Source organism: Oncorhynchus nerka, linkage group LG3, assembly GCF_034236695.1.
Source record: "Oncorhynchus nerka isolate Pitt River linkage group LG3, Oner_Uvic_2.0, whole genome shotgun sequence".
NCBI classification, from domain to species: Eukaryota; Metazoa; Chordata; class Actinopteri; order Salmoniformes; family Salmonidae; genus Oncorhynchus; species Oncorhynchus nerka.
The window spans coordinates 6,726,707-6,750,469 of record NC_088398.1 but is presented as its reverse complement, the minus strand read 5'-3'; the positions used below and the strand labels follow the sequence as shown (position 1 = coordinate 6,750,469).

The 23,763-nt window shown below is 42.5% G+C and overlaps 2 protein-coding genes across 2 annotated transcripts; both read right to left on the bottom strand.

Moving 5' to 3' along the window:
- Positions 1-14: 14 nt before the first annotated feature.
- LOC115142086 (vesicle-associated membrane protein 1-like) lies at positions 15-11,988 on the bottom strand. The gene is made up of 5 exons (XM_065007579.1): positions 11,127-11,988; positions 7,517-7,667; positions 5,679-5,837; positions 3,976-4,027; positions 15-1,961 (listed from the first exon to the last, which is right to left on the bottom strand). Coding segments are annotated over exons 1-5 (381 nt in total). The 5' UTR covers positions 11,129-11,988; the 3' UTR covers positions 15-1,944.
- Positions 11,989-12,538: 550 nt separating this feature from the next.
- mrpl51 (mitochondrial ribosomal protein L51) lies at positions 12,539-14,606 on the bottom strand. Its single transcript, XM_029679097.2, has 4 exons — positions 14,410-14,606; positions 14,035-14,123; positions 13,635-13,742; positions 12,539-13,114 (listed from the first exon to the last, which is right to left on the bottom strand). Exons 2-4 carry the CDS (start codon positions 14,114-14,116, stop codon positions 12,918-12,920), a joined length of 387 nt encoding a protein of 128 aa, XP_029534957.1. The 5' UTR covers positions 14,117-14,123; positions 14,410-14,606; the 3' UTR covers positions 12,539-12,917.
- Between the last annotated feature and the right edge of the window lie 9,157 nt (positions 14,607-23,763).

Sequence of the window (23,763 nt, the reverse complement as noted above, 5' to 3'; positions counted from 1 at the left end):
TTCTCACGATCCAGTTGTATCTCTCCCAGTATTATCATGTTGTATCATTTATTTACCTAATAATATTATTGCACAATATTATTAGATCATTGTTTTGAGGAATCACCACTATTTTCATTCAGAAATGCAATTTACACATAGCTATTTTTTTTATTTTTTTTGGTACAATGTGTCAAACAGTCACTCTTTATCAACCATTGAGAGAAATGATATTTTCTGGAATATCCAACACCAAAAGTAAAATATAAACTAACTAAAAAACACATTTTCAGGAGCAATAGTCTGGCAAAGATGAAGTACTTTATAGTACTACTTGTACGCTACTATGGTTTTCGTTTTTTGTTTTTTCCCTGACAGAATACTACTGTAGCAAACATTGTTCTCTGGTTGTGTATTAGTTATTTTGAAAGCATGTGAGCAACAAACATTTGGCAAACTCTTGAGCTTCATTACATTGCATACGCATGAGTTACTAATTGGGCGCATAGATACAGTAGCCTATACACAGGTCCTGAAAACCACTAAACCAAACAAAATAAATGTACAATCGGCAGTTAAGTTTCAGAAATGGCAGATACATAGGTCACACAAATAGGCAAAACTATGGACATCGTCTGCCATGCAAGTCAAGTAAGACACAAACACTACTTCCATTGGGCCTATTGGATACTGTAGGTAACAGCCTATTGGCTACTATAGGTAACAGTCTATTGGCTACTGTAGGTAACAGTGTGTGTGTTTTTGTTGGTTTGATGTACAGGAAGTGGGTTATTTGGTTATGTCCTCTCCAGATAGGGGACAGTCTATTGAACCATTCCTCCCTAACCCTGTACCCTCTCTACTAGAACGTACAAGAGTGTCTGAACACAACCACAACACAGTAAAGCTGCTCACTAATCAATCAGAAATGTACTATGTTTTATTACACAGACCTGCCTTTAGGTGTGTCCAGAATTAATACTCTATAGACTTTTGTCTGCACTCCTGAAAGAATACTCTATGTAGGTACAGACTGTCTGTTTCTGTCTGTCAATGTCAATCTAGCTAACTGTCCGTCTGTCTGTCTGTGGTACAAGAATAAAGATATACTAAAAGTCAGTGTCCCAAAAGTGGTTTCTGCCTTTTCCAGTATCCTTCCTGGCTTTTCTTATTCTCTCTCTATCTCTCTCTTAAACACCACAGTCAGCGAGTGAGAGGAAGAGGGAGGTAAAGGAAAAGGCAGGAATGCCCGTCAAGGCCTACATCAACTAACCCTGGAAAAAGCTACTGGCTACACTGATTTGGATCACAAGTACACACACACACATGACAAAATGATCATACTCTTAAACATGACCTTGTATTAGTAAGTAGTGTTTATAATGGTAGTGGTATGAGGTAGGGGATCAGGAGGGGTTGTTAGGTACTGTATGTCAGTATCAATTTACAAATGTGGTATGCTCTCCAAAAGGTAACACGAACAAGCTTTGGCGTATCTGGATAGAAAGAACTGCTTCTCTGCTGCTCTCTCCTTGCACTCCCTCTCTCTCCATGCTCTTTCACTTCTTCCTGCTTTCTCTCTCTCTCTCTCTTTCCCTACAGTATGCTCCAGTCCTCTCTGTCCCTGTGTCACAGGGGGTTTCTTATTTCGTCCCTCCTTCATTCCCTTCCTGCTCTCTTTCCCTACTGCACACTTCAATAATGTATGAGACACAGAGGCAGGAGATAGTGAGTGAGACAGCACACCAAAACAGAGGAAGAAAGATGGATCAAAAAGAAGGGCAGGAGGACGAAGAGAAAAGAGAGCAACAACATCTACACACTAGCGTCATGTTTAAGTGCTAGATGGAAGACCTGGTGTGGAGGATAAAGGGGGCGGGACTGGAGTTTGGATCTGGGTCGATTTTGTTTTCTTCTTCTCTTCTATTCCGCTCTCATGTCTGTGTCCTGCCACGCTGGGATTACTCAATAGAAGAAGTACACTATGAGAAAGATGGAGAGCGAGAGGGAGAGAGAGGGATATATAAAGGGTAGAGGGGGAGGGGGAGAAAGAGATAGAGGGGGAGAGAGGGATATATAAAGGGTAGAGGGGGGAGAGAGGGATATATAAAGGGTAGAGGGGGAGGGGGAGAAAGAGATAGAGGGGGGAGAGGGATATATAAAGGGTAGAGGGGGAGGGGGAGAAAGAGATAGAGGGGGGGAGAGAGGGATATATAAAGGGTAGAGGGGGTAGGGAGAAAGAGAGAGGGAGAGAGAGAGAGGGATATATAAAGGGTAGAGGGGGTAGGGAGAAAGAGAGGGAGAGAGAGAGGGATATATAAAGGGTAGAGGGGGTAGGGAGAAAGAGAAAGAGGGGGAGAGAGGGGGATATATAAAGGATAGAGGGGGTAGGGAGAAAGAGAAAGAGGGGGAGCGAGGGGGATATATAAAGGATAGAGGGGGTAGGGAGAAAGAGAAAGAGGGGGAGAGAGGGGGATATATAAAGGATAGAGGGGGGTAGGGAGAAAGAGAAAGAGGGGGAGAGAGGGGGATATATAAAGGATAGAGGGGGGGGTAGGGAGAAATAGGGGAGAGAGAGGGAGATAGAGGGGGAGAGAGAGAGGGATATATAAAGGGTAGAGGGGGGTAGGGAGAAAGAGAAAGAGGGGGAGAGAGAGGGATATATAAAGGGTAGAGGGGGTAGGGAGAAATAGGGGAGAGAGAGGGAGAGAGAGAGGGATATATAAAGGGTAGAGGGGGTAGGGAGAAATAGGGAGAGAGAGGGATATATAAGGGTAGAGGGGATAGGGAGAAAGAGAAAGAGGGGGAGAGAGAGGGATATATAAAGGGTAGAGGGGGTAGGGAGAAATAGGGGAGAGAGAGGGATATATAAGGGTAGAGGGGATAGGGAGAAAGAGAAAGAGGGGGAGAGAGAGGGATATATAAAGGGTAGAGGGGGTAGGGAGAAATAGGGGAGAGAGAGGAGAGAGAGAGGGATATATAAAGGGTAGAGGGGGAGAGAAAGAGGGGGAGAGAGAGGGATATATAAAGGGTAGAGGGGGTAGGGAGAAAGAGAAAGAGGGGAGAGAGAGGGATATATAAAGGGTAGAGGGGGTAGGGAGAAATAGGGAGAGAGAGGGATATATAAGGGTAGAGGGGATAGGGAGAAAGAGAAAGAGGGGGAGAGAGAGGGATATATAAAGGGTAGAGGGGGTAGGGAGAAATAGGGGAGCGAGAGGGAGAGAGAGAGGGATATATAAAGGGTAGAGGGGGTAGGGAGAAATAGGGGAGCGAGAGGGAGAGAGAGAGAGGGATATATAAAGGGTAGAGGAGGGGGGAGAGAAAGAGAAAGAGGGGGAGAGAGATCATTCAATAATTGTGTCAGCAGATTTATGGGTTCCTAAATCACAAACTGAAGATACATCTAACAATGTGTTTACAGCTAAATAATGATATTTGCATTCAGTGGCCTAAATCTACACATGTGTTGTTTCTACTGAATGACTGGTAACAGAGGCCTTATACTGTTTCAATCATGTACTGTAATAAGTTGTCATGAATTATTGACATAAGAGTAAGCACTAGGAGACCGTCAGAGCAGGGCAGACCTGGGCCTGTTATAAGTGCACACTGATTATAGCTGTGGCCTTCTCCTTAATATCTACTGCACTTGACTAGTATGGATTCAGAATTGCATTAGTGGAAACCAAGACTGTTCTCAGGACAGGCCTGGCTGCAGCTAGATATTGTTAGCATTTTAGCTAACCCTAACCATTTTCCTAACTTTAACCTAATTCTCCTAACCTGCCACGTTAATTCTCCTAACCAGCTACGAAAAGTCACTTCTGCTAATCAAACCGGCAGACTTGCCCTGAGAGCAGTGTGAGTATCCGCTAATGCGATACAGAAGTATGGACATTCATTTAATCTGCACAATAATTCATATGCCCTCTAACTGGCTACATGCGAGTGGGTATCAATGAATGGTAATAGGGGAAAGTGAATAATGGTACTTACAGAAAAGGACTCCGACCACAAGAACTCCAATGATACCCATAATGATCATCATCTGGAAAGAAAAGCAAATGGAGAGTTAAAGGCTTTCTTTATTCTTCTAGTTAATAAACCTGATAGATTTTCCTCAGGATGATTAAACATGTGTTTTTTATTCAGGGATGAAGTCTCTGCGGATTAACGTTAGTCCTGCTGACAAAAAAAAAAACACACACACACACACACACACACACACACACACACACACACACCACCAACCCAGCACGATGACAAACACAAAAAGCAGAGCATAACATTTCATCACACTCCCTTGTGTCCAGTCAGTGTATTTTTGGTGCTATTGCTATGTAATTAATAAGAATAACTGCATGTAGAGAAAACTCTGCAGTGAGAGCCTCCCTATTTCCCCATTCTCCGGAGCGCCGCTCCTCTCGCCCACAGACGCTAATTAGGGGATTAGTGCGCGGGAAAGGGGGGTGTCAGCGTTCCAGGGACAGACGCTGTGTGTTCGCCTCAGCGCCCTGCACCACCATGGCTCAGTTGGTTGGTGGAGCGTGGTACTGGTTGGTGGAGCGTGGTACTGGTTGGTGGAGCATGGTACTGGTTGGTGGAGCATGGTACTGGTTGGTGGAGCGTGGTACTGGTTGGTGGAGCGTGGTACTGGTTGATGGAGCATGGTACTGGTTGGTGGAGCATGGTACTGGTTGGTGGAGTGTGGTACTGGTTGGTGGAGCGTGGTACTGGTTGGTGGAGCATGGTACTGGTTGGTGGAGCGTGGTACTGGTTGGTGGAGCATGGTACTGGTTGGTGGAGCATGGTACTGGTTGGTGGAGCATGGTACTGGTTGATGGAGCATGGTACTGGTTGGTGGAGCATGGTACTGGTTGGTGGAGTGTGGTACTGGTTGGTGGAGCATGGTACTGGTTGGTGGAGTGTGGTACTGGTTGGTGGAGCATGGTACTGGTTGGTGGAGTGTGGTACTGGTTGGTGGAGCATGGTACTGGTTGGTGGAGTGTGGTACTGGTTGGTGGAGCATGGTACTGGTTGGTGGAGTGTGGTACTGGTTGGTGGAGCATGGTACTGGTTGGTGGAGCATGGTACTGGTTGGTGGAGCATGGTACTGGTTGGTGGAGTGTGGTACTGGTTGGTGGAGCATGGTACTGGTTGGTGGAGCATGGTACTGGTTGGTGGAGCATGGTACTGGTTGGTGGAGCATGTTACTGGCGTTGCAACACCACCACAGTTGTGGCTCTGAATGATTCCCTCATGGGCCACATACAGTACACTGGATATATATGTTAACTTGAATATATGACAGTACACTGTCACTTTCTTATTTATTTTATTTTTTATTTTACCTTTATTTAACTAGGCAAGTCAGTTAAGAACAAATTCTTATTTTCAATGACGGCCTAGGAACAGTGGGTTAACTGTTCAGGGGCAGAACGACAGATTTGTACCTTGTCAGCTCGGGGATTTGAACTTGCAACCTTCCGGTTACTAGCCCAACGCTCTAACCACTAGGCTACCCTGTCATAGACAGACATGTTGTATGGATAGAAAGAGTTGGCTAAATAACCCTATTACATTCATTATCAATATTACCATTACCTTGCAGTTCTCCTGAATATGATCATTTTAAGTCCTTTTGGATGAAAGTGTCTGCTAATGTGAATGACAATATAATCCTTGATCACTGTCATTACCTTTGCGTTTTTCCACCAGTATTTGCTCTTGAGTTTGGCTGCACAGCTCTCGAACTGGGAGGCCCCGGCCTGGAGAGCATCCGCTCTGTCATCCAGCTCCGACAGCTTCTGGTCCCTCTCCAGAACCTTGTCCACATTCACCCGCATAATATCCACCACCTGGAGAGGAGAGGAGAGGAGAGGAGAGGAGAGGAGGGGGTAGGTGGGGAGAGGAGAGGGGTAGGTGGGGAGAGGAGAGGAGAGGGAAGAGAAGAGAAGAGAAGAGAAGAGAAGAGAAGAGAAGAGAAGAGAAGAGAAGAGAAGAGAAGAGAAGAGAAGAGAAGAGAAGAGAAGAAGGAGAGGGGTAAGGTAGGGAGAGGAGAGGGAAGAGAAGAGAAGAGAAGAGAAGAGAAGAGAAGAGAAGAGAAGAGAAGAGAAGAGAAGAGAAGAGAAGAGAAGAGGAGAGGAGAGGAGAGGGGTAGGTGGGGAGAGGAGAGGAGAGGAGAGGGAAGAGAAGAGGAGAGGAGAGGGGTAAGGTAGGGAGAGGAGAGGAGAGGAGAGGGAAGAGAAGAGGAGAGGAGAGGGGTAAGGTAGGGAGAGGAGAGGAGAGGAGAGGAGAGGAGGAGAGAGAAGAGAAGAGAAGAGAAGAGAAGAGAAGAGAAGAGAAGAGAAGAGAAGAGAAGAGAAGAGAAGAGAAGAGAAGAGGAGAGGAGAGGAGAGGAGAGGAGAGGAGAGGAATTTACTGACATCCCGAGCCATAGAAGCCCACATCACACAATTTAATACAGCATGAAACCATTCCCAAGCTGCAGTGCAGTCCATTACTAACATAAAGAAAATAACATGGTTGATCAATTTATGTTAATAGCTAACATAACGTTGGCCATAAAAATAGAATATATAAAACATCATCATAGACAGCCATGTTGTATCGTATGCTAGCCATGTTGTATTGTATGCTAGCCATGTTGTATCGTATGCTAGCCATGTTGTATCGTATGCTAGCCATGTTGTATTGTATGCTAGCCATGTTGTATTGTATGCTAGCCATGTTGTATTGTATGCTAGCCATGTTGTATTGTATGCTAGCCATGTTGTATTGTATGCTAGCCATGTTGTATTGTATGCTAGCCATGTTGTATTGTATGCTAGCCATGTTGTATTGTATGCTAGCCATGTTGTATTGTATGCTAGCCAAATTGATATCTTGGGTATTGTATTTTGGAATAGTTGTTACAACATTTCTCAGCGCTTCATTCATTATGCACACACCACAAACACACAGCAATAAAATGACAAATTCATGTTGTCAGGTCGATGGAATATCATGTTGATCCCAGAAAGCCACACCCCCACACCCTGACGGAGACTGGATAGCCAAAGCATTACTGAAATAAATCGTAAAACAAATCAAATTGCATTGTAGAGTAGACTATGCTACTCTATTTTTAGATTTCCCAACAATCAAAGAATGTCAGCTCTGTTTCTACAGCTTGACTTGGGACTGCATTTCAGTCCAGAAGGTTCTTCCTTTACTTCTGCCCTCATTCCTTCCCTTCCCCTATTTCATTGAACTGGATAAATGAAATCAAAAAGGGGGAAACTAGGTGGCGCTGTTGCTTACACCAAGGAGAGTGAATGAGTGCAGGGAGTAACTGGAAATGCAGCCCAGATCTGGCCTAATTGCTGCTAGTTGTCTCACGCTGTGACGTCAATCCCAGATTGACAAGCTAGCTACTTGCTGTATTTTAAAATGTTGTACTATATGATTTGGCACGAGTGGGAGTACTGTTAGGAGCATGGTATCGAAACCTGGAGCAGGTTGGTTGGTACTGTATGTGCGTGTCACACTAGCTCACCTCCTCCACTTGGGCCTGTGTCTGTTGTAGCCTGCGGTTGCTGGAGGTGTTGGGAGGAGGGGGTGGGGGCCCTCCACCTGGGGCTCCATCTGCTCCTGGGGCCCCTGGGGCTCCGGGAGGTCCAGCTGGGGGAGCAGCGTCTGGGGCAGACCTGGGAAGGGGAGAGAGGTAGGAAGGGACAGAGAGGAGAAGAAATGGGAAAGCGAGGGATAGGCGGGGGGAAGGAGGGAGACGGGAAGAGAGATGAGGAAGGGGAAGAAAAATAAATGGGGAGATGAGAAAGGGGAGAGGAAGAGAAGGGACAGATGTGAGGGAGAGGGGGAAGGGGAGGAGGAGAACATTTTACATTTAGCAGTCAAGCTGAAACAACTACATTTTAGAGGTGTTGTAACTCTATCTTTTTTTAAAATAAGCCTTGATAACAGTACTCAGTGATAAAAGACATTCAGATTAAAAGTTTAAAAACACAGAAGGGCAGGTATAATGAGGAGAGTGGAAAGAGGAGGAGGAGGAGGAAATAAGGGATATGAGCTAAAGGAAGGAATTGGAAGCAAGAGAGGGGAAGAGGGAGAGGAAGTGTATTGGATATATCGCATTAGTGGAAACCAAGACTGTTCTCGGAGCAGGTCTGCCGGTTTTGACTAACAGAAGTGACTTTTCATAGAATATTGGGAGAATGCCCTGAGAACAGTCTTGGTTTTCACTAATGCGATGCATTAGAAAGATGAATGATGAGGTACAGAAATGAGCAAAGCTGTTGGTGAGGAGAATAAAGGGGATAAAGTCAGAGTTGTACATGGGATAGATGCCTCCCTGAGACAGAGAGAGAGGGAGAGAGGGGCGAGAGACAGAACAAGAGAGAGAGAGGGGGAGACAGAATGAGCGAGAGAGGGGGGGGACAGAACGAGAGAGAGAGAGGGGGGAGACAGAACGAGAGAGAGAGAGGGGGAGACAGAATGAGAGAGAGAGGGGGAGACAGAACGAGAGAGAGAGAGAGAGAGAGAGAGAGGGGAGAGAGAGAGAGAGAGAAAAAAGAGAGAGAGAGAGAAAGAAAGAGAGTGGAGAGGGGGACAGAGAGAGATGGAGAGAGAGAGTCAGATTAAGCAAGATGGAGATAAGAAGAGGAGGATGAGAGGAAAGGCCAAAAGAAAAGTAAGGGGGGGCTGTAGAGATGGTGAACAGGAGATATTGGAGAGAAGAGGGAGATTAAGAGAGAGGGATAAGGAGAAAGGGAATAAAGGGAGAGAATAGAGAGAAAACTAAGAAGGGTTAAAAGATGGGGCAAACAACTAATTTGGTTCAGAGAAGGCGAAAGAGAGGGGGAGGAGGGGTGATGAGGGAAAGGGGAGGGGTGAGAGGGGGAGCGTTCTAACACAGACAGCCTCCATGGACTCCTATGTGGGTGTTGGTCCTGACTCAGACTATTGAAAATAGCCAAATATACAGTACAGGCAACTATCGCATGAAGAATATAGCCATCATTTGAAAGGCATGAAGTTGTTCTATACTGCAGGTGCAGGACAGTCTCATCCCAGATGTCATGCGTAGCACCCTACTGTATTTCCTCCTGTAACAGGAGAAGAAGACAAACATCCCAGATGTCATGCGTAGTACCCTACTGTATTTCCTCCTGTAACAGGAGAAGAAGACAAACATCCCAGATGTCATGCGTAGTACCCTACTGTATTTCCTCCTGTAACAGGAGAAGAAGACAAACATCCCAGATGTCATGCGTAGTAGCACCCTACTGTATTTCCTCCTGTAACAGGAGAAGAAGACAAACATCCCAGATGTCATGCGTAGCACCCTACTGTATTTCCTCCTGTAACAGGAGAAGAAGACAAACATCCCAGATGTCATGCGTAGTAGTACCCTACTGTATTTCCTCCTGTAACAGGAGAAGAAGACAAACATCCCAGATGTCATGCGTAGCACCCTACTGTATTTCCTCCTGTAACAGGAGAAGAAAACAAACATCCCAGATGTCATGCGTAGCACCCTACTGTATTTCCTCCTGTAACAGGAGAAGAAGACAAACATCCCAGATGTCATGCGTAGCACCCTACTGTATTTCCTCCTGTAACTGGAGAAGAAGACAAACATCCCAGATGTCATGCGTAGCACCCTACTGTATTTCCTCCTGTAACTGGAGAAGAAGACAAACATCCCAGATGTCATGCGTAGTAGTACCCTACTGTATTTCCTCCTGTAACAGGAGAAGAAGACAAACATCCCAGATGTCATGCGTAGCACCCTACTGTATTTCCTCCTGTAACAGGAGAAGAAGACAAACATCCCAGATGTCATGCGTAGTACCCTACTGTATTTCCTAATGTAACAGGAGAAGACAAACATCCCAGATGTCATGCGTAGCACCCTACTGTATTTCCTCCTGTAACAGGAGAAGAAGACAAACATCCCAGATGTCATGCGTAGCACCCTACTGTATTTCCTCCTGTAACAGGAGAAGAAGACAAACATCCCAGATGTCATGTGTAGCACCCTACTGTATTTCCTCCTGTAACAGGAGAAGAAGACAAACATCCCAGATTTCATGCGTAGCACCCTAATGTATTTCCTCCTGTAACAGGAGAAGAAGACAAACATCCCAGATGTCATGCGTAGCACCCTACTGTATTTCCTCCTGTAACAGGAGAAGAAGACAAACATCCCAGGTGTCATGCGTAGTACCCTACTGTATTTCCTCCTGTAACAGGAGAAGAAGACAAACATCCCAGATGTCATGCGTAGCACCCTACTGTATTTCCTCCTGTAACAGGAGAAGACAAACATCCCAGATGTCATGCGTAGCACCCTACTGTATTTCCTCCTGTAACAGGAGAAGACAAACATCCCAGATGTCATGCGTAGTAGTACCCTACTGTATTTCCTCCTGTAACAGGAGAAGAAGACAAACATCCCAGATGTCATGCGTAGCACCCTACTGTATTTCCTCCTGTAACAGGAGAAGAAGACAAACATCCCAGATGTCATGCGTAGCACCCTACTGTATTTGCTCCTGTAACAGGAGAAGAAGACAAACATCCCAGATGTCATGCGTAGCACCCTACTGTATTTCCTCCTGTAACAGGAGAAGAAGACAAACATCCCAGATGTCATGCGTAGTACCCTACTGTATTTCCTCCTGTAACAGGAGAAGAAGACGAACATCCTGCACAGTCTTAGCCTCAGCTCAGACCAATTCGTTCACATTGATATTGATTTTCTAATACTTCACAGACATTTGATAACCTGGAAGTCCCTAGAACCATATGGTTCAAACCCCATAGTATAAAGAAAGAAAACATAATTTCAGCTGAAATAAGCCAATTATTAATTAAAATAATCATTCAAAAAATGAATTTCTTTTGAAGCCCAGAAGAGGACTGAGGGTAATCAACTACAGTAGACGAGATCCATCATTCAGAGCTGCTGTGTCGGAAAAAGACTTGCGTCAGCAAAATACATTAAGCTAGAACAAATCAATAGAGCATAGAAAGAGCCTGACAACATGATATAAATACTCAACATATTAGAATAAAACATGTTTAGTGAATAGAACAAATCAATAGAATAAGTAAAAAAGAGGAAGCCCTGCATTGATACTCACATCTTCTATGCAGCTGCTTGGAACTGACTCACTGTCAGTGAGCTGTGGGGGTAGGGGAGGGGGGCGAGAGAGAGAGCGCGAGAGACGAAGGGCCTGAAGTCAAAAATTTAAAAAGCGAAATCACAAAAAAGCAATGGGAAAAACCTCTGCTGTCGTCCAAAGATGTCCAGAACCTCAGAGACTCGACTGATTAAATGGATGCGTTAATAACAAACGGATGCAGAAGCTGATGCAGTAATCTCAAAGCAATGCTTTAGCACCGCAAGTCATCCCCAAAGTACCGCAATACCCAGGCAAGCGTCGGGTAATAATTCGCTCGAAGAAAGGCAGCGGAAAAAGAGGTTGAAAGTGAATACGGCTGATGCACAGATTCTCAATTTCAGTTCGTAAAATCTATAAGAGATAAATCCAAGGATGCTTGACGAATTTCTTTAGATAATAAATCTATGCAAGAGAAGTCGTGATATTCCAAGAATGCTGATTCGAGATGCTCAAAATCACACCAATGGTTTAGGTTGCACGTTACCCTTCAAAATCTAAACACAACTGATTTCATGTTCCTTTAGATTACCCAATTATATAATTTCACTATTTTCCGGTGGTCTAATTTCAGAATTATCTAACACCACCGTTGTTCCCCCTCTCCCGGCGAGTGTGTGGAAGCGTATCTGTGTGTGTCGGTTTGTGGGTTAGTGCGCTAATTTCGTTAGTGTGTTTGTGTGATGGCACTATACTGCAATAATGCGTCGCTCCCCTTCCCCTCTCTCTCTCCAGTTGGACTCATAACGATGGTGCGGTACCTCTTTCCCAGCCCCCTCCCTCCTCTTTCTTGCGCTCCCCTTTCTCTCTCTCCACACTTTGCAGTACTGCAGTTTTCTCTGTGTCGGATAGGGCGGCAGGACGACACTGCGGTACATTGCTTGGTACAGAATGTTGACTCCGCAACCCCCCCCTCCCCCCCACACACACACACGCGCTCTGGCTTGTAAGTGCTCCCTTCTCCACCCGGACGACTAGGCCTCTCACGAACACCCAGAACACTCACTATCTGTCTCTATGTTTGAGTTACTCGTTTCATCATGACCACAACTCGGTTATTCCTCTTTAGTACATTAATACAAAATGAGAGAGGACGCAGTGCAAACGTTATTGCACAGCAGTGAGCTGTGGTATGGATCAATATAACCCGGTCGTCGGTTGCATTGAAAACGTGCTAGCCACGCCGTGGGGCAATTTAATATGAGAAATGCTTAGTCAAATATAATATTTGGTTAACTGATTGATTATTGAATATATATATATATATCAATTACTGCTATAGGCACATTCACATGGATCAATAATTTAGGTAAAAATAACTAACTACCTTAAGGTCAAATACTAATGTAGGCTTACAATAAAAATCACTCAAATGTAATGAGCTTCTGTTTATTATCATCTTACACAACACATGGTATACCCACAACATGACTTACATTAGTCCCCAATGTGATAATATTAACCAACCATAGAGCATCACATTTTAGTGTGGTTCAAAACATGTATTTTACAGATGTGCGTATTGATTTAGTGCTAACAATACTAAATGAATCCAACATTTTCCAGCTGTCAACTTAACAGAAAATGTACAATCAGCTTCCTCTTACCAAATGGTGAAAATAAGGGGCTGATATAAATCTAAGTGGCATAACTGAGTAGCTCACATTTCTCTCTTTAGAGTCTGAATGTGGTCCAGTGGGCAGGTTGTTAGTACAGTAGTCGTTTAGCCAGACCGCTCAGTCCCAGATCAGATCAGCGATGTTTCCCAAAGCGGTTGAAGTGTCGATAGAGGAAGCGGATCCTCTTCTCCATATCATGTTTGTCCTGCGTCATCATCCTGTCTCCTACCATCCTCTTCTTCCTCGTCAGACGCTGCAGCTCATTGCCACGGAAACCCTTCACCCAGACCGGCCCGACGATCAGATCCTTAGGGTGGGCTTTGAAGTCACCTACAGACAACGCGTTAGAGATGTAAGGCCTGTTATAGGAGAGAGTGTGTGTGTAGTTCGACCCGTGCCTATGTATTTCTGAACAGTGCAATGGTGCTGAAATGGGTCAAACCCCATAGAAACTGGACAGCAGCATGTCGCTGAAACTGAAATGGTTTTAGCCTCATAGATTGGGCAGTATTTGTGGACAGTGCCATGGTGCTGGAATTGGTTTAACCCCAAATAGACAGCACTGTACCATTTTGTATCAACTGGCAATATGGCAAAAGCTTTACATTACATTTTTAGTAGGGGGGGGGGGCAAAAGTGACATTTTCATCATGTGTCCATTTTCATATCTACCTGGTAACCAAGAGTATATTTTAAGTTTGTCCAGAGGACAGTGTTATGATGCTGAAATGGTTCGGGTCCCAAGAGACTGGACAGCACTTTCATAAAGATATGAAAGTTATGCATCAACTCAATGTCTTGACATCAGGTCAAATGAGCTATGATTTGATGCTGATAACTTCTCAAATACCTAAAATTCCTATGTTGTCATAAACCCCAAACATGCTCCTCTTCTCAGTCCACCTGTCCACCTTCTTCAGCTCAGGAATGGCATTCATACGGACTGGACAGCACACACCTGTAACACACATTTTGATCTCATTAGCTGGGCTACTTCCAGTACCAATAGAATGTTAAATTGACAAGAATAACTATAATGACTAATGCTACAGTATAAACAACGATTGTATGACGCCTAATGTTTCAGTGTACTGTTTGTAGTACATACATTAAAACAGATCGCCTTGGTATGACGTATCAAATTCACAGGGCCCTGGTTGGAAAATTGTGAGCTCACAAAATAGGCCTATTATGACATTTACAGCAGCTACAAAACATTGCATCTGAATTTCAATGTATTATACACATACCAGTGCCTATCTGTCTGGTTGTTTGTAGTGTGGAGTGGCAAAGAGACACCCCAGCCTTCAGCCACCCTCTCAACAGAGACATGGCTCACCTGAAATACACACAGAGGTCGTCAGTCATTGTTGAAAGGTAAAATAGCTAGCTAAAACTTACTAGATAACTAAATAAGAAAATGTACAGCACATGGCACGACAAAACATATTGCTACAGCCTAGTAACTTACATAGCTACTAGTGTAATATTAGGTACAATGTTTGCAAAAACAAGAGAGGTAGCTACTGTAGCTAAAATAAAAATATGTTCCTCTTTGCTTACAAGTTGACCTAGCTAAGCTAGCTCAGCCAGCTAGCGTAGCAAACAGGCAAGCCCATGTTTACCTGAAGCGTTGCACGTCTTTATGACCTTGTAGTCGTCAAGCTAATATGATTATAAAAATCTAATACAAAACAAAGGGACGCATTAATAGCTGTTCATTAACTATAGACAAATCGAAATTCACGTTTTAAAGCGTCGACATGTATAAAGTCATGCATGCCATACGGGCACCTCCATTTTACTATTATTCCCATGATGCAACGCGTATTTACCGTAAAACTCCTAAACATCCACATCACAATTATCTGTTCATAGGGCTTTCATTTTTTTGAAGGTCTACAAACTGAACTACTGTAGACTACATTTTATCCACTAGGTGGACACATTCAGTTCATACATTTCCCCACATCACATACAGTGGGGCAAAAAAGTATTTAGTCAGCCACCAATTGTGCAAGTTCTCCCACTTAAAAAGATGAGAGAGGCCTGTAATTTTCATCATAGGTACACTTCAACTATGACAGACAAAATGAGAAAAAAAATCCAGAATATCACATTGTAGGATTTTTAATGAATTTATTTGCAAATTATGGTGGGAAATAAGTATTTGGTCACCTACAAGCAAGCAAGATTTCTGGCTCTCACAGACCTGTAACTTCTTCTTTAAAAGGCTTCTCTGTCCTCCACTCGTTACCTGCATTAATGGCACCTGTTTGAACTTGTTATCAGTATAAAATACACCTGTCCACAACCTCAAACAGTCACACTCCAAACTCCACTATGGCCAAGACCAAAGAGCTATCAAAGGACACCAGAAACAAAATTGTAGACCTGCACCAGGCTGGGAAGACTGAATCTGCAATAGGTAAGCAGCTTGGTTTGAAGAAATCAACTGTGGGAGCAATTATTAGGAAATGGAAGACATACAAGACCACTGATAATCTCCCTCGATCTGGGGCTCCACGCAAGATCTCACCCCGTTGGGTCAAAATGATCACAAGAACGGTGAGCAAAAATCCTAGAACCACACGGGGGGACCTAGTGAATGACCTGCAGAGAGCTGGGACCAAAGTAACACAGCCTACCATCAGTAACACACCACGCCGCCAGGGACTCAAATCCTGCAGTGCCAGACGTGTCCCCCTGCTTAAGCCAGTACATGTCCAGGCCCGTCTGAAGTTTGCTAGAGAGCATTTGGATGATCCAGAAGAAGATTAGGAGAATGTCATATGGTCAGATGAAACCAAAATATAACTTTTTGGTAAAAGCTCAACTCGTCGTGTTTGGAGGACAAAGAACGCTGAGTTGCATCCAAAGAACACCATACCTACTGTGAAGCATGGGGGTGGAAACATCATGCTTTGGGGCTGTTTTTCTGCAAAGGGACCAGGACGACTAATCCGTGTAAAGGAAAGAATGAATGGGGCCATGTATCGTGAGATTTTGAGTGAAAACCTCCTTCCATCAGCAAGGGCATTGAAGATGAAACGTGGCTGGGTCATTCAGCATGACAATGATCCCAAACACACCGCCCGGGCAACGAAGGAGTGGCTTCGTAAGAAGCATTTCAAGGTCCTGGAGTGGCCTAGCCAGTCTCCAGATCTCAACCCCATAGAAATCTTTGGAGGGAGTTGAAAGTCCCTGTTGCCCAGCAACAGCCCCAAAACATCACTGCTCTAGAGGAGATCTGCATGGAGGGATGGGCCAAAATACCAGCAACAGTGTGTGAAAACCTTGTGAAGACTTACAGAAAATGTTTGACCTCTGTCATTGCCAACAAAGGGTATATAACAAAGTATTGAGATAAACTTTTGTTATTGACCAAATACTTATTTTCCACCATAATTTGCAAATAAATTCATAAAAAATCCTACAATGTGATTTTCTGGAGAAAAAAAATCTAATTTTGTCTGTCATAGTTGAAGTGTACCTATGATGAAAATTTACAGGCCTCTTTCATCTTTTTAAGTGGGAGAACTTGCACAATTGGTGGCTGACTAAATACTTTTTTGCCCCACTGTACGCATAAACACTATGAAGACACACTCACACCTTGTGTTGGTTTCAGTCTTACTATAACAAAAACAGCTGACTGGAATAAGGCGTCTGTTTCAAAGAAGCAAGCACAGCAGAAATTAATTCGGTCTAATTTTCAGTTCTGCTTTGACGTCAGTGTCCTTCAGCGGAAAATAAAAATGAAAAACACATTACTAAAAATATAACAACATTCCATTGATGGCCCGACACCTATATTGACTTCTGATACTCATGCATGCCCAGTTGTGATAATATTGCAGGGGGCTGCATGTTTTGGTAAATCTACTGGCCGGGTTTACAAAGCATTTGCACAAGTGCAATGTACAGGAAAGGCCATTTTGGAATCTTTATATGAATAATGTCTCATGTTACATGGCAGAGGAGATATTCTATCAATAATAACTTGTGATATGAATGATTTTGTGGATAGGTAAGAAATGGGATTTATTTTAAAATGCTTTTTTTTTTAAACAAACCCAAGTATTTAAAAACCCAAACATTCAAACTAAACAGTTTGAGAGAATAATAGCTGCATTTATTGAGACTTTACAGTCTGGTGTATCATTGTTCTACATAGCTGTTTTTTAAAATGTATTCTGTGTACACAAAGTGTACTCAGTGGTGTAAAGTACTTCAGTAAAAATACTTTAAGGTAATATTTAAATAGTTTTGGGGGGTATCTGTACTTTACTATTTGTATTATTCTGTGTACACACAGTGTACTCAGTGGTGTAAAGTACTTAAGTAAAAATACTTGAAAGTAATATTTAAAACGTTTTTGAGGGTATCTGTACTTTACTATTTTTATTTTGGACAACTTTTACTTACTCCACTACAGTCTTAAAGACAATACTGTACTTTTTACGCCAAATATTTTCCCTGACAACCAAAAGTACATTTTGAATGCTTAGCAGGACAGGAATATGGTCAAATTCTTGCACTTATCAAGAGAACACGTGGTCGTCCCTACTGCCTCCTTGGACTCACTTAACACAAATGCATCTTTTGTAAATTATGTCTGAGTGTTAGAGTGTGCACTTGGCTGTCCATACACTTTAAAACAAGAAAATTGTGCTGTCGGCTTTGCACCTTTACTGCTACGTTCATGTACATATTACCTCAATTACCTATTACCTCCACGAACCTGTTCCCCAGCACATTGACTAGGTACCCCGTATATATACTGCTGCCTCGTTATTGTTATATGATTATGTTACTTTAGTTTATTTAGTAAATATTTTCCAAACTCTATTTTTCGTAAATGCATCATTGGTTAAGGGTTTGTAAGTAAGCATTTCACAGCAAGGTCTGCACCTGTTTTATTCGGTACATGTGACAAATACATTTTGTTTTGATTAATATAAGGAATTTTAAATTTTAAATGATTTTACTTTTGATACTTAAGTATATTTAAAACCAAATACTTGTATACTTTTACTCAATAAGTATTTTACTGGCTGACTTTCACTTTTACTTGAGTAACTTCTATTAAGGAATCTATGCTTTTACTCAAGTATGACAACTGGGTACTTTTTCCACCACTGAGTGTACTGTAGATAACTGTAGACCTTCAGGTTCAACATCTGGATTAAAAATCAGCTGAACAGAACAGAAAAATGTAATATACAGTGCCTTCAGAAAGTATTCACACCCCTACATTTCTTCCACAATTGATTGTGTTACAGCCTGAATTTAAAAAAGAAGAAGCAGACATTGAAGAATATCCCTTTGAACATGGTGAAGTTATTAATTACACTTTGAATGGTGTATAAATAGACCCAGTCACTACAAAGATACAAGCGTCCTTCCTACTCAGTTGACGGAGAGGAAGGAAACAGCTCAGGGATTTCACCATGAAGCAAATGGTGACTTTAAAACAGTTACAGAGTTTAATGGCTGTGATGGGAGAAAACTGAGGATGGATTAACAACATTGTAGTTACTCTGCAATACTAACCTACAGTAACTGACAGAGTAATAAAAAAAGGAAACCTGTACAGAATAAAAATATTCCAAACATGCATCCTGTTTGCAACAAGGCACCAAAGTAATATTGCAAAAAAATGTGGCAAAGCAATTAACTTATTGTCCTGAATACAAAGTGTTATGTTTGGAGCAAATCCAACACAACACACTACTGAGTACCACTCTCCATATTTTCAAGCATAGTGGTGGCTGCATCATGTTATGGGTATTTAATCGTTTGTAATTGTTAAGTACTGGGGAGTTTTTCAGGATAAAAAAAAATAACGGAATGGAGCTAAGCACAGGCAAAATTCTAGAGGAAAATCTGGTTTAGTCTGCTTTCCACCAGACTCTGGGAGATGAAATATTTACCTTTCATCAGGACAATAACCTAAAACACAAGACCAAATCTACACTGGAGTTACTTACCAAGAAGACAGTGAATGTTCCTGAGTGACCAGGTTACAGTTTTGAATTAAATCTGCTTGAAAATCTATGGCAAGACCTGAAATTGGCTGTGTAGCAGTGTGTACCGTTGCATGCACAGTCAGATTAATATAATAGTTTGTTTAAAACGTTTACAACATTTGAAAAAAGTCTAGGGGTCTGAATACTTTCCTAATGCACTGTAAACAGTGTCCCCCGACCCCCTCCCTGCCTCGGCCTCCAGTATCTATGCTGCAATAGTCTATGTGCCGGGGCCTAGGGTCAGTCTTTTATATCTGGTGTAATTATCCTGTCTTATCTGGTGTCCTGTGTGAATTTAAGTATGCTCCCTCTAATTGTCTCACTCTCCCTCTCTTCCTCCCCTCCCAGAGGATCTGAGCCCTAGGACCATGCCTCAGGACTACCTGGTCTCATGACTCCTAGCTGTCCCCAGTCCACCTGGTCATGCTGCTGCTCCAGTTTCAACTGTTCTGCCTGCGACTATGGAACCCTGACCTGTTCACCGGACGTTCTACCTCTCTACCGCACCTGCTGTCTCAACCTCTGAATGACGATGCTGGTCATCTGGCCTTAATGTACATGTATTATCTCCACCTGGCACAGCCAGAAGAGGACTGGCCACCTCTCAGAGCCTGGGTTTTCTCTAGGTTTCTTCCTAGGTTCCTGCCTTTCTAGGGAGTGTTTCCTAGCCACCATGCTTCTACTGTACATCTGCATTGCTTGCTGTTAGGGATTTTAGGCTGGGTTTCGGTATAGCACGTTGTGACATCTGCTGATGTAAAAAGGGCTTTATAAATATATTTGATTGGTTGGTTAAAGTGTTTACATGACTATTGCCATACTCGGCCTACTGCCATAATCAGTTTAATATTGAATTATTGGTGTGCATGTAAACGTATTCAATGATCAACAAACAATTTGACAGAACTTGAAGAATTTTGAAAAGAATAATGGGCCATCTTTACACAATCCAGTTGTGGAAAGCTGTTAGGAGATTTACCCAGGAAGACTCACAGCTGTAATCTCTGCCAAAGGTGATTCTAACATGTATTGACTCAGGGGGTTGAATACTTCTCTTTCATATTTGTTTTTACAAATGTTAGAATTCTCCTTTCACTTTGACATTTAGAGTATTTTTGGTAGTTGACAAAATAATTACAATTAAATATAATTTAATCCCACTTTGTAACACAACAAAATGTGGAAAAATCAAAGGGTGTTATACTTTCTGAAGGCTCTGCACATTCTTTCAGCAGACAATCTATCTTATCTCATCACTCATCCGCCTCCTCTCAGCTGCCAGTAAAAGGCTGGCCATGGGAGCCTACTGATATGGCCAGACTGGGTTCAAATGCCTTCTGTTTCATTTTTCTGTATTTATATGTTTGTATATCTATGTAAGTATGTATGTATGTATGTATGTATGTATGTCTGTATTATGTATTATTGTTATTGCTCTAGGGATACAATTATTGTTTGGATAACCTTATTTACTATTATGTATTGATTTAGAATCTTTTAAATTTTTTATCTGTTACGCTCGTTGATGGAAGGATTGGACCAAGGTGCAGCGTGGTAGACGTACATCTTCATTTTATTCAATGAACACCGAAAATGCAACAAATACAAACAAAACGTAAAGTTTAGTAGGGCTAAACAGCACAGTACCAAAACAAGATCCCACAAACTACAGGTGGGAAGAAGCTGCCAAAGTATGATCCCCAATCAGAGACAACGATAGACAGCTGCCTCTGATTGGGAACCATACCCGGCTAACAAAGAAATAGAAAACAGAGATTGCCCACCCTAGCCACACCCTGACCTAACCAAATAGAGAATTAAAAGGATATCTAAGGTCAGGGCGTGACATACTCTTTATGTGATGCGCACTGCAGAGAACACAGGAAGAAAAATGATCAGTGAACTATTACAATGTTTATGTGTCAACCAACTGGCAATTTGGCACGAAAATCTAATTTCATTCATTCATTCACTGACCACTGAAGTGAAGTGTATTGAAATACTTCACAGCTCAAAGTTTAATTCGTTTTATTTGATGTATGCCTATATGAGCCCAGTTTAAATCGACCAACCACAAGATGCTAATTCAAATACAAATTCAACATCAAAATGCTATGCACAATTAAGAGTGATTTGAACTTTAATACCTATAGCTTTGTAACATTAGTGTGCTGGATTGAGGTCGAGATTGAGCTATGTGACGTGATGAGAGAGTGGGACAGGAACAAATTAGTTATCCTGTTGAAAAATTTAGACTGAAGATATCTAGTTGAAATATTTTCCGGCTTCAGGTTGATTTGCATACTGTAGGTTTTTTTCACCCTCATTGTCATCTATTGTTTCCATGTGAGGGGCATCTGTCTGTTTAAGACTTTCCCTCATCACTGCCTAACTGTGTATTTAAATACAGTATGTACATTTAAAGATCAGCAGGAGGAAAGACCACCTCACGAATCTGATTCACAGACCCTGAAAGCCAGCAAGAAGAGAGAGAAGGGGGGTGGGGGTTGTGGTCCCAATGTACTCACTGAGCCACCAAATATGGGCCAAAAACACACAGCCTGTGATTTCAACAGGTTTACATGGAAGCGTTGTGAGGTTTTGTAGAGAGTAGTGGGTGAGGGGGTTGATAGATGCAATAAAAAATATTAAAAGATGTGTCCAACACAGAGAGATTCACTGCTGTCTGAACCAGGGGGAAATATGGCAGCTACAAGAACACAAACAACTCTTGGGGCTTCACCCACACATTTCCATCTATCCATCTATCCATCTATCCATCCATCTACAGTTGAAGTCAGAAGTGTAATACACTCTAGCCAAATACATTTAAACTCATTTTTTCACAATTCCTGACATTTAATCCTAGTAAAAATTCCCTGTTTTAGGTCAAGTTAGGATCACCACTTTATTTTAAGAATGTGAAATGTCAGAATAATAGTAGAGAGAATGATTTATTTCAGCTTTTATTTCTTTCATCACATTCCCAGTGGGTCAGAAGTTTACATACACTCAATTAGTATTTGGTAGCATTGCCTTTAAATTGTTTAACTTGGGTCAAACGTTTCGGGTAGCCTTCCACATGCTTCCCACAATAAGTTGGGTGAATGTTGGTCCATTCCTCCTGACAGAGCTGGTGTAACTGAGTCAGGTTTGTAGGCCTCCTTGCTCGCACACACTTTTTCAGTTCTGCCCACAAAACTTCTATAGGATTGAGGTCAGGGCTTTGTGATGGCCACTCCAATACCTTGACTTTGTTGTCCTTAAGCCATGGGGTGGCAGGGTAGCCTAGTGGTTAGAGCATTGGACTAGTAACCGGAAGGATGCAAGTTCGAATCCCCGAGCTGACAAGGTACAAATCTGTCGTTCTACCCCTGAACAGGCAGTTAACCCACTGTTCCTAGGCCGTCATTGAAAATAAGAATTTTTCTTAACTGACTTGCCTAGTAAAATAAAAAGCCATTTTGCCACAACTTTGGAAGTATGCTTGGGGTCATTGTCCATTTGGAAGACCCATTTGCAACCAAGCTTTAACTTCCTGACTGATGTCTTGAGATGTTGCTTCAATAAATCCACATAATTTTCCATCCTCATGATGCCATCTATTTTGTGAAGTGCACCAGTCCCTCCTCCGTCATTGAAAATAAGAATTTGTTCTTAACTGACTTGCCTAGTAAAATAAAAAGCCATTTTGCCACAACTTTGGAAGTATGCTTGGGGTCATTGTCCATTTGGAAGACCCATTTGCAACCAAGCTTTAACTTCCTGACTGATGTCTTGAGATGTTGCTTCAATAAATCCACATAATTTTCCATCCTCATGATGCCATCTATTTTGTGAAGTGCACCACTTTGCTGTTGTTCTGGGATTGATTTGCATTTGTCGCACCAAAGTATGTTCATCTCTAGAAGATGAGGGGTATGATGGCTGCGTGGTCCCATGGTGTTTATACTTGCGTACTATTGTTTGTACAGATGAACGCGGTACCTTCAGGCGTTTGGAAATTGTTCCCAAGGATGAACCAGACTTGTGGAGATTTCCCCATGAAAAGAGGTACTGTGTTTGAAGGTAGGCCTCGAAATACATCCACAGGTACACCTCCAATTGACTCAAATGATGTCAATTAGCCTCACAGAAGCTTCTAAAGCCATGACATCATTTTAGGAATTTTCCAAACTGTTTAAAAGCACAGTCAACTTAGTGTATGTAAACTTCTGACTCACTGGAATTGTGATACAGCGAATTAAAAGTTAAATAATCTGTCTGTTAACAATTGATGGAAAAATTACTTGTGTCATGCACAAAGTAGATGCCCTAACCAACTTGCCAAAACTATAGTTTGTTAACAAGAAATGTGTGAAGTGGTTTAAAAACAAGTTTGAATGAATCCAACCTAAGTGTTTGTAAACTTCCGATTTCAACTATTTATCTAACTATCCATCCATCCATCCACCCATCCGCCTAACGTCCGCCTAACGTCCCTCTGTCTGTCTGTCTGACTGACTGACTGTCTGTCTGACTGTCTGTCTGACTGACTGACTGTCTGTGTCTGAAACTATAGAGCAGTGTAGGTGGTATGATGGGAACCTGATGCTATAAACTCAAATACTGTCCCTAAACTTCAGAATAGCCCTGTATGACTGAGGCAGAGAGCGAGAAAGAGAGAGACGTAAAGGGAGATGGAAGTCACTATCATCATCATCATGTATTCTCCATCAAAACAAAGCCAACCACCATTCAATGACTTGCATTACTGGAACCGGCCCTGTCCTCCCATGTATGCTGGTGAGCTGGTAACTTTCAGCAGTGAGAACTGCATGTTGATCAATGTGGAAGGATACAGTGGTTAGACTGTGCACACTTTTGGCAACCCTGTACTTCCTGTAAGTTCCACTGAGTAGAAATACATAAATATATAAATACTGTGTATTACAGTACTGCATGTTT

What these genes read in the sequence shown, in the direction of transcription:
- LOC115142086 (XM_065007579.1), bottom strand. An exon ending in CACAGGCCCAAGTGGAGGAG is followed by an intron (nt 5,838 to 7,516) that starts GTGAGCTAGTGT and finishes TCTCCTCTCCAG; the next exon opens with GTGGTGGATATTATGCGGGT. An exon ending in ACTGGTGGAAAAACGCAAAG is followed by an intron (nt 4,028 to 5,678) that starts GTAATGACAGTG and finishes TTTTCTTTCCAG; the next exon opens with ATGATGATCATTATGGGTAT.
- mrpl51 (XM_029679097.2), bottom strand. Translation starts at nt 14,116, where the DNA reads ATGTCTCTGTTGAGAGGGTGGCTGAAGGCTGGGGTGTCTCTTTGCCAC. An exon ending in AACCAGACAGATAGGCACTG is followed by an intron (nt 13,743 to 14,034) that starts GTATGTGTATAA and finishes TGTGTGTTACAG; the next exon opens with GTGTGTGCTGTCCAGTCCGT. An exon ending in TGACAACATAGGAATTTTAG is followed by an intron (nt 13,115 to 13,634) that starts GTATTTGAGAAG and finishes CGTTGTCTGTAG; the next exon opens with GTGACTTCAAAGCCCACCCT.